The 10,604-nt window shown below is 41.1% G+C and overlaps 2 protein-coding genes across 3 annotated transcripts in view; one reads left to right on the top strand and one right to left on the bottom strand.

Annotated features, from left to right (window-relative positions):
- Positions 1–10,604, top strand: part of NECAB1 (N-terminal EF-hand calcium binding protein 1) — a 126,818-nt gene that overhangs the window by 114,315 nt on the left and 1,899 nt on the right. For both annotated transcript variants that reach the window (XM_050941079.1, XM_050941080.1), the window contains 3 exons: positions 617–729; positions 7,735–7,812; positions 8,848–8,939. In XM_050941079.1, the coding sequence (XP_050797036.1) occupies positions 617–729; positions 7,735–7,812; positions 8,848–8,939 (283 nt within the window). The remainder of the gene's footprint in view (positions 1–616; positions 730–7,734; positions 7,813–8,847; positions 8,940–10,604) is intronic.
- The window catches only part of C2H8orf88 (chromosome 2 C8orf88 homolog), a 49,328-nt gene continuing 40,965 nt past the window's right edge, over positions 2,242–10,604 (bottom strand). The window contains exon 5 of the mRNA XM_050941439.1: positions 2,242–2,364. Coding sequence (XP_050797396.1) covers positions 2,287–2,364 — 78 coding nt within the window. The 3' untranslated portion in view covers positions 2,242–2,286. The remainder of the gene's footprint in view (positions 2,365–10,604) is intronic.

The raw sequence follows: 10,604 nt of genomic DNA on the forward strand, positions 1-10,604 counted from the left end.
TCACACACATTTTCAAAAGTGGCCACAGATTTTGGGTGCCCATCTTGAGCAGCAGCCTAGCTTGGTGCAAGAATAACCTGTAGTATCTGTAGATTATTTTACTCTAAGGTGCCAGAGAACTAAAACAGTAGATTGAAAACTCTCCAGGGGAATATCGAGGGGGAAGGGTGAGGGGTTATTTTGTTTTACATGATGGAATCATTTCTGCTGGTCTTACATTTTATAAAAGCTTATACTTACAAAAGCTTAATTTGGGGGCAAATTGGAACTGAGTGTCTCTCTTTAAGATTCCTGTACAATCAGTATTTTTTAAATTCTCTGTGCTGTTGTTTTCTGTCTGAATGTTGCATTACATGTTTTTCATTTAATTAAATGAAGTTGGATATACTTGATATCATGGATTTGAAGATACTCAACTTGAGAAACCTGGGGCTTGATTTTTAAAGGTGCTAAGCACCCATCACCCCAGTTGAAGCTGATGGGAGCTGAGCTGCTCAGCACATCTGGAATTCAGGCCATAGATTTCTCAACTTGGGATCCTGATAATTTTCTTAGTTTAAAATGTATGGAAACAATAGGAGGAACATGACAATCGATACTGTAATATCTTCATCAGCACATAATGATTGTTCAGCGTCAAATGTCTGTGCTAGAGGAAGAACTAGAAGAATTCCGACTTGCTCTGAAACAGTATGTGGAATCTGCTTCTACTCGGACTGGATGTTTGCAGTAAGTAGCCCTCAAAAGCTTATGCTCAAATAAATTTGTTAGTCTCTAAGGTGCCACAAGTACTCCTGTCCTTTTTGCGGATACAGACTAACACGGCTGCTACTCTGAAACCTGCAGTAAGTATGGTTTTTATTACCATTACGGCATATTCTGCGTAGCACTACAAATATGAATATTTCTTTGAATGAATCTCAAACTTGGGGTGGACCAGGTGTTAACAGCGAGACTGTCTCATGGTCTATCTCCCTTCCCATGCACGTGGACCATCTTCTCTTCTATTGGGGAACACACGAGGGGAGGGTTGGGACAGGACTATTAGAATAAGAGGGAGAGTTCAAAGCATATATGAATATACAGAATCTTTTATAAATATTCATATAAAGTATTCAATGTGGGGACTTGGGTCCAGCTGTAGAGGTGGACAAATTATTCAATATATATGTTGAATAATTTGAAAAGAATCACACAATGTGTTGAATTAGTCAGTGAATAGTATTTGCCCAGCTTTTGTCCTCTGTAATAGAGGATAATTAGAAAAAGAGCTAGAAGTGAAAATTGCCATAGGTTAGCCCTAGGATACTGCAGTTTCTTGTAGGGGAGGTTGTTTTGTAGCATTTTCTTAGGATCCCTGAGAAGGGGAGTTTTTGAAGAAAGACTCTTTGAAGACTTTTTCTAGTGCATACCTTTCTGCGACAGTGCCTCAGCAAGTTTCCTCCACCCTGATCCTGCACTCCTGATCCTGCAAAACATCCCACAAAGGCATATAAAGCTCTACCCACGCAAATCACTTTGCAGGATCAACCCTTATTTGGAATTCTTTCAAAGTTGAATTAAAAAAAGTTGATTTTCTGCCTACCATCGTGTGATTGTTGTGAATTGTTGGGCTTTTTTTCTTCTGCTGTATTTCTCTGTTAATCAGTCACTCTCTGAGGGCAGGTTACACTTAACAACATCAGCGCAGCTGCACCGCTGCAGCTGCACCACTATAGGACTTTAACGAAGACATTCAGAGCTGATGGGAGGAGCACCTGTTGGCATAGTTAATCCACCTCTGCAAGAGGCGATAGGTATGTCAGTGGGAGAAGCTCTCCTGTTGACATAGCATGTCTATGTCATCACTTAGGTTGATATAACTAAGTTGCTTAGGGAGTATGAATTATTCACACCCCTGAGTGACATAGTTATACTGAAGTAATTCTGTCATGTAGACCAGGGCTAAGTCTCATGACTGTGTTTTCCAGGCAAATATGCTAGCTCCCCAGTGAGGATACTTAGAACCCAAAGCAGTGCTAATCAGGGAAGGAAGGCGGATAATAAAAACATGCTTGAAAGTTTTATTGTGTTTTGACTCTTATTTGAGCATGGTTTAAAGTTCATCATAAAGAGAGGATCAAAAATCCCTTTAGAGAGGGATAACAGACCAGTGAGGTCTTGTGTCCTTGTTTGTTACACTAGGCATGCTAGAGCTCAAAAAGTCTCAAAGCTACTAGTCTAGAGACTGAAATCATAAGCCTCAAATTTTGTTACAATGCACCTAAACAAATCACAGAAAAAATGTTATGCTGCACTGCCCTTACCTGTTTGTTTGCTAAGAGGTGTCCATCCAGTGACTTGCACGTTCCACCCCTCATCCATCTGAGAGAAATTTAAAATCAGAACATGCTCAGTAAGAGGAGAGCATTCTTGTGGTGATACTTGTGTGTTTGGGAAGGTTTTTTCCGCATGCTGAGGGGTATTGGTGGACCTCCCTTTAAGAGGGAGAAGATCTCCAGCCTATAAAAGGGTGGCTAGCTCAGTTCAAGACAGACCAGACCTATAAAATGGAAAGGACAAATCTGACAGTTTGCTGAGTATACGATGCTCAGATAACACAGTGAGGGCAAAATATATTATTATTATTTGTATTAGTATTACCATAATGCCTAGGAGCCATAGTCACTGACAAGGACCCATTGTGCTAGGTGCTGTACAAACACAGATCAAGATGGTCTCTGCCCCAAAGAGCTTACAATCTAAGTAATATATAAACAGATAGAGGCATAATGCTAGACGAAAGGCATTTGCATTTCTTTTCTTATTATTAGAATTTATTAAAGCAATGGTTCTCAAACTTATTTACTCATGCTCCCCTTCTTTATGTCTGTAGTCATTTATGACCTCCTCCCAGGATGCCCAGCTCTGAAGGCAGTGCCGTGCCAGCAGCAGCATAGAAGGGTGGCAGTGTGAAAAGTGATATTTGTCAATATCACTTTTCAGAGCAGACATAGTGCCCTACTGCCACCCTAGAGCAGACAGGCAGAGCCCCGCTGTCTCCCCGTGAGGCATTGTGGGGGAAGAAGAGCCCAAGCCTGGACTGCCTCCCCGTGAGGGATTGAGAGGAGAGCCCAGGCCCAGGTGGCAGGGTTCTGGCAGTCAGCCCCAGCGCGGGGAGGCTCCGGCCATCCCCTTTCTTCCTGCCTCCCAGGTGTGCACAGTCCTTCTGGTCCAGCCCCAGCCATCCAGAGATGACAGCCACAGCTCTTTAAAATAAATAAATAAAAGCACACAGTTCAGGCCTCACTTGACACATTCCTGCAACTCTCTTAGGAGACCTGCCCCATAATTTGAGAAGTGCTGGATTAAAGGGATGAGATTCCATCCCTGTACTTCACTAAAAAGGTAGAAACAAGAGGGTTTTTTAAAACACACTTAGTTAGGCTTGGAAGGATTAGATTTTTATTGATAAATGTCAATTCCACCATATGCACACAGACCAACAAAAATTTTCCATCAATAATAATCAAATTACAGATAGGAAAAGTAAGAAAAATGCTTATGAGAACTTATTAGAGATTGATTTAAGGATATTTGCTTTGTATCTTTTGACAGGTGATGTTGGTCATTTGTTGTTTTAACAGTTACAAAGCTTTAACTTTTGAATCTCAGCATCTAATCATTGAATAATTATTGTCTGACTCCCAAATCTCCTATTATTTCCCCACAACTGTGAAAATTTAAATTGATAAAAACAAATAAATGTTTAAAATAAACTGGTATTGTTGAAATTATACAAAATAAAATTCTAATTCTACCAAGCCAACACTTAATGGACAAAATTATCTTCAGTTGAATAACAGCAGGGATATTTACCTCATTTTGTGTAAGTCTGTGAGCTAGTGTTTGAATCACTACCCTCTAGCCTGACAAAATTTAATGGGATACTATTTTGCCTGGGAATGAACTACAGTAGAACTTCAAAGATCCAAACACCAGAGTTATGGACTCAGCTGTCAACCGGACACCACGTGAAACAAGAAGTAACCAATCAGGCAGCAGCAGAGACAAAAAAAACCAAAACAAACCCACAAATACTATACTGTGCCTGTATTGCATCTTAAAGGTAGACACATCTGGGCTGCCTGTCCCCACCCCATGCCTGGGGCAGCCACTTATAGCTAGGAGGTGAAGACACTGTGGCTGCCTGCCCAAGGCAGGCAGAGCCAGCAGAGCAGGAGCACTACTTGGGTCTGCACCACTTTCACCCCCTCTGCCCCACCGATGGCAGGGGGACATGCTGTTTTTATTTCCCCCCAGCCGGGAGGGGGACAAACTTGCAAACTCAGTCTGACCCAGGAAAGAAGCTGCCGGCAAGGAAGCTGCCAGAGCTGAGGAGGGAGCTCAGCTGCTGTTGGAGCCTGCCCTGGAGTGTCAGCTGCTGAAGCCCAAACTGTGCTTTGTTCAGAGTTATGAACATTTCAGTGTTACGGACAACCTCCATTCCTTCCATAACTCTGAGGTTCTACTGTAGATAGGACAGACAGATTAAGTCACAGAAGTGGAGGAGCTGCACTATACCTCAAGATTCCATAGAAAATGAGTGATGCAGACAACACAGTAAAATCTGTATGGAAAAGAATCTCAAGTCATTAAGATATGTAGGATTATAATACCAGGTTCTGGATAAGGAAAAACAGCCAGAGCTGAGAATCAGACTCACTGAGTAGCAATCAGGAGAGGACCCATGATGAGGAACAAAAGGCTACCTTTATCATTCACCAATTCTGGGACTGGTCAGCCCCTAGCATATGTTGGAGCAAGCTCAGGGCTGCTCTAACTTACACTTGGTTTCCAGTGGCTGGGGCTGTTCTAGTAACAGTGAATAACCACATCTCCTTATTCTTGGACTTTCCCACTCACCAGGAGCTGTACCATCCCAGCATTACTCCTAAGAAAGGGGAGCTTCCTGTTGGTGTGATCCACTGACTTTACTTCCCCTTTGCATTGGCAAAGTAGTGCAAAGGACTTGTAGCACGATGAAAAATCAGGTCCACTGAGTTTGTCTTGGTAAGAGTGATCAAACTGGAAACCATATCTAGTAATACAATAATAATGGGCAACTTCACCTAAACACAAATAAACTGGTCCTATCGAATGCCAGAACAAGGTTTGGAGAAGCAATAAACAACTGTTTCTTGGAATAGCTTTCTTTAAACCTGGTTAATGTGGGGCAAGGACAGTATCAGTTTAGGATTGGAGCTAGTAAAACATATTCCAGCAGAACAATTATCCATCAGAGAGAGCTGGTTCTATGGAATGGACATAACTCACCATAACAGACATCGTATGGAAATGCAGTTGGAGAAAGAAAATATGAACTTTTTGTAATATTTGGAAATGGTTGACTATGTTGTGGACAAATGTACCATCACACAAGGGCCAAGAGATGGAAAAGCAAACCAGAATGCTACCCGCTACAAAAAAAGAGTTTACAACATACCAAAGCATTCTTTAGTAACACTGAACTGCATGCTTGTCATAAGAAAAATCCTAAATTGTTTGAAAATATAAAACTGAAAGAGCACATAGAAAAAGGAAGAACTGATTCATTTCCACAATTTAGCAGATATTTGGTGTGCCAGTGGTGCCACCTGCTGGTCACTTTCTGATTCTGGATGTTTTATTTTGTTGTGCTACTACATGTAGTTACTGACTAGCTCTTCATAGTGTATAGTGTTCTATTCTTCATGTAGCAGGAAATAACGAAAAGGGTGGATTCATTACCTGTTACAGTTTAGGGTGTACTGAGCACAGTTTTCAAACAAAGCAGTAATAAAATCGCCACATCTCACATTTGGATGTGGAAATAATCTATAAGTATCTTTCTTTCGCAGTGCACATCCAGTTGCCAATTTGAGCATCTAAATGCAGAATTACAAATCATATCAAGACTTACATATTTGAAAACTAGCTCCCGAGTATGAGGTTTATAGAATGCACTAAAGCAGATGACACTGTGGGAAGGATTGGCATATGTTCCATGGGATACTTTATGCCACCATGGACTGGTAGGTGAACTCCATGGCAAGCTGTCTAAGACAACTGGAGGAATAAACCCAAAAGTAGACAATACATGGGGGGGGGAAGTTTTTTCTGAGAATTTGGGCTGTCAGGCAAGGACTGTTTTTGTGTTGTTTGTTAGTACAGTAGCTAGTACAATCGACCCTATTCCACATGTGGGGTCCCTAGGTGCCATCACAACAGAAATACATGATAAAAAGATACTGTTTTTAAAAAGTATATGAGCAACAGACAGTGACCAGTCTATCTTTATGCCACATATGGCTGCTTGCTTCCAAAACACCTAAGGTCTATCCTGCTTTAATGAACTTCTCGCCTCTGGAAAACAAACCTGCACAAGTGAAACAGCATAATTTAGGCCAAGATTTTCAGAAGTGACTAATAATTTAGATGCCTTAATTTCTGAGTATCCCACTCTGAGACACCTTACCCAGGAGGCTTGATTTTCAGAGCGTGGGTATAAACATGTGGACTCACCCCTGTGGCGCCTACTGCTGGTTTTTGTCAGGAATTAGCTCATCCAGCTTCCGGAGTGCCCTCTGCAGGCTGGTGATCTGCCTTACCGCTGGCCCCCATGTCCCTCCCAGGACCCTGTGCCCCTTTCTCTGGGGTGCTGCTCCTCTGGCAGTAACCCCTCAGTCTTGGGGTCTCCCTGCCCAGGGGAACCCCCACCCCCTATCCCCACCTTGCCTCAGTGTAATGTTACTGCCAGTCACCAACTAGCCCCCATTCCCTGGGGCAGACTGCAATGTGTGCCACTCATCACTGACAAGGTTGGTTTGGACCTGCTGCCTTTGCCTACCCCTGGGCTGCCCTTTACAACCCTCAGTACCCATTGGCCATCTGCTAGGCCACAGTCTGGGGCTTTCTAGGCTGCAGCCTCCCCAGCTCCTCTACCTTTCCCCAGCCCTGCTCCACTCAGGTGCTCTGCTCAGGTCCCTGCAACCAGATCTGTCTCCCTCTACAGCTAGAGAGAGACTGGGCTCCTGGCTCACAGCCTCTTATAGGGGCCAGCTGGGCTCTGTTTGGGGCATGGCTGCAGCTCTGCCTGCTTTCCCCAGTCAGTCCAGTGGCTGCTTTCTCCTGCCACAGCCCTTTCCTAGGACGGTTTTAAGCCTCTTAGGGCAGGAGCAGGTGTCCACCCCGCTACAGTGGGCAATCAGCACTGTCTGATAATAGGACTCTTTTAACCTGTCTCAAATCGGGCACATAAGTACTGAGGCATCTAAGCCACTACTCATTCTTGAAAATCTTGTCCTTACTTCATGACTTACTTCACTTGCTCTCTGTGGGAAACACTGTATTATGCTGGTTCGCTGCACAGCACAGTTGGATTAGTTTCTATAATACTGAACCATGCTTTTTGAGATAAAGTACTCTAGCATTTGGAACAGTACGAGAAATTAATTTTGTAAATAAGAGTCCATTATAACAGTTCTAATTTTAAAGGTTATAAATAAAAATTCTGCTTAAAAATACCATGCAGTATATCACAGATAAGAGTAGAAAGAGCTCAAGTTATTAGCAAAACAGATGCCTCTAACTCCACATATTTTTCCCTCAGACTGTCCAGGTATATCCTTTTTACAGAAATCACTGAGTTTTGTTCAATCACTGTACAGTAGCTTGGGAAAAGTGTGCTTGCTAATTTTGTCCTACAACTGTTAGTGTTTCCATACAGAAGCTTTCAAGCGAATCCCGCTTCATCATTTATGAGTTCTGGGAGAACAGCAGTGCCTGGAATAGGCAAGTAGTGAGATTACCTTTTGCATTTCAGGTCGTTTAGAAGATCAGAAAGTAACTGCATGAAAGTATTGGTATATAAAGATATAAATATCTTTCATTAATTTGCTTGATCTACTTTCCAATTAAATGCCATTAAGAATGCTTCATAACAGTCCAGTTTTTTTACTGAATTGAGCTTAAAACACTATTTGAATATCTATTGGAAAGACATCCAGTAGTCTGACTTGAATAGGCAGAGACTGAAGGTGCAGAGATATAGAGTTAGGAGTCATCAGAATGATGCTGGTGGAGAGCTAATGCAGGGTGGACAAGGAGCCAAAAGGAGACACAGGTTGCAATCCTGCAACATACTTACGCACATGTGTAACTTTAGGCATGTGAGTGGTCACTGGTGCCTTCCCCCAAGGTTTCCCACCCCTACCACAAAAGCCCAGCAGGCTTCCAGTCTCTCTTCGGGACCTTGGAAGATATCACATCCAGAGGATTTCCCACCAGCTGGGTTCTAGCGTGCAGGAGGCAGAGATTTAGGGAAGTGGGAAGAGGTGGAGATATTATTTTGAACTGCATTTTATAAAAAAGATCAGACCCACCAATCTGAAGGTGGAATCCATTGTTTTGGGGTTTTATGCAGCCTAATATCCTGCTTACAGAATCCAGCCCAGTGAGTTCAGAGAAGGTGCATTTACCTTCTGCAACAGTAATAAGAATTGAAAAGGCACTTCACCATCATTGGAATAGACGAAACGCCATACAGGAGCAGACCAAAGATTCATTTAGTTCAGTTTCCAATACCAGATGCTGCCAAGGAAAATTCCAGAATGCCACTGCAGGCTGAGATGGGATAATATGCCCCACACATTAGGTCTAATCCTGGTCTCTAATAGTTAGATATTGGCTAAAGCCCTGAAACACGTTTAATATCCCTTCTGATTTTTTTTTAAATTATAATTATGAATTTCTGGCTATTCTTCATAGCCATATAAATATTCAGTTCTTTTATATCTTGTTAAGTTCTCATCACTTATATGTTTACAGTCATCTCCAAATGAACTACAGCAAGACATTCCAAAGGAGTAATGTGGACTTCTTGGAAACTCCAGAACTCATGACAACTATGCTAGTACCTGGTAATTATCCAGTTTTTCACAATACTTTACTTGCTTCAATATGAAGACTTCCCATTGACTAGAATGTTCCATATGTGGAATAACTGCAGAATATTCCCTTATTCAATGCTCTTTTGTAGTTTTGCCTCTCTTCTGCTCTTTTTTTTTCTTTTTCATTAAGCATCATGGGTTTGTATACAGTAATACAGCTGTTAAACACATCAGTAATAGGAACATACACAATACTTCCTCCTATTGGAGGAAAGGTAAGATTATTACAAATTAAGTATTAAACTAACAAATATGGTACATAGAATATCCAGAATATAAAGAGTTCCTTTGTAAATAGTAACATTCTGTTGCTTTGAACTGTTTTTGCACTACTGGTTTAAAAATATTTAGGCAGAAAATACGTTTGCTTTCTGATAAAGAGCTAGATTTCATTTAATTGCATCTGCTTGTATTACACTGACAGAAAGAGTGGTCTTAATTTACCACCCAATTGTGCATATTTCCTGCAACTTTTCTCCAAACTCCATTCTGAAAAGCTGAGGTGCAGAAGATTCCCAAATTACAATTAATATTATTTGTATTACAGTAGCACCTAGTACTATGTGGTATACATGCACCTTATAAGAGAAACTTCCTGTCCCAAAGAGCTTACAGTCTAAGTAGACAAGAACAACAATGAATGGAGCAAGGATCATCCCCATTTTACAAATGGAGAACTGAGGCACAGAGAGATTAAGTACTTTGTCCAAGGTCATACAGAAAATCTGGGGCAGAGCTCGAAATTGAACCCATATCTCCTATTGTAGGAATTGGGCCAGTCCCTATCCAGTGCCTAACCTCTAGATCACTTGAGATTTTTCCATCAAGCAAACTCCCATGCACAAACTCCACTGCCTTCAATGAGAGTTTGCCTGAGTAAAGAATGAGTAAACTCTAACCAAGGAATGCAGAATTTGGCTCAAATAATTTAGTAATATAATGCACTATTTCCCTCTGCATGATAGTGTCAGACTACATTGTGCCAATGGCTGGACTGGAATTCAGTAAGGGATGGAGAAAGAAGAAATAGTGGTGTTCCAATTTTGGCTGGGGAAAGTATGTTTAGCACCAAATCAAATAAAATGTATATGTCATTTATAAATGTTTAAATATAAAGATCCGTCTGAAATTGAATTTAAAACATGATGTTTAAAGCATGCACTCTGCCTTTTAAGTGGGATTTTAGTCTACATCATTCGTCCCGGTAGATTATTACCATGGCAACCAGAGCATTGCTCAACATGAATTCCTTACTCAGAAAATAACATAGGAAAGTAATATTTAGGATATGCATAGTTTAATTTTCACAATGTATAGGTTATATTTTCTTTTAGAAATATATATACCTATGTTGTTTTTTTCAACAAGTACAGTAATTGCAGCATAAGGATCTTCATACCAATTTGTATTCAAAGGAAAGAAAAAGCTTTAAGGGAGAGCAAAAATGATGGCTGTAAGGCAATTACTATATTTTATGCAACAGTCACATACAATGTAGACTGAGAACGGTTTAAAACTCAGTGAAGAACAGAAATAACTGCTACTAGCAACTGCAATTTTGTGATTGATGTAACCCAGGGAAGCCCAGCTCAGATACAGCTACTGATTTTCAGTATGATCCTTTTTAACCCAGTT

The sequence above is a fragment of the Gopherus flavomarginatus genome, chromosome 2 (assembly GCF_025201925.1).
Source record: "Gopherus flavomarginatus isolate rGopFla2 chromosome 2, rGopFla2.mat.asm, whole genome shotgun sequence".
NCBI lineage: Eukaryota > Metazoa > Chordata > Testudines > Testudinidae > Gopherus > Gopherus flavomarginatus.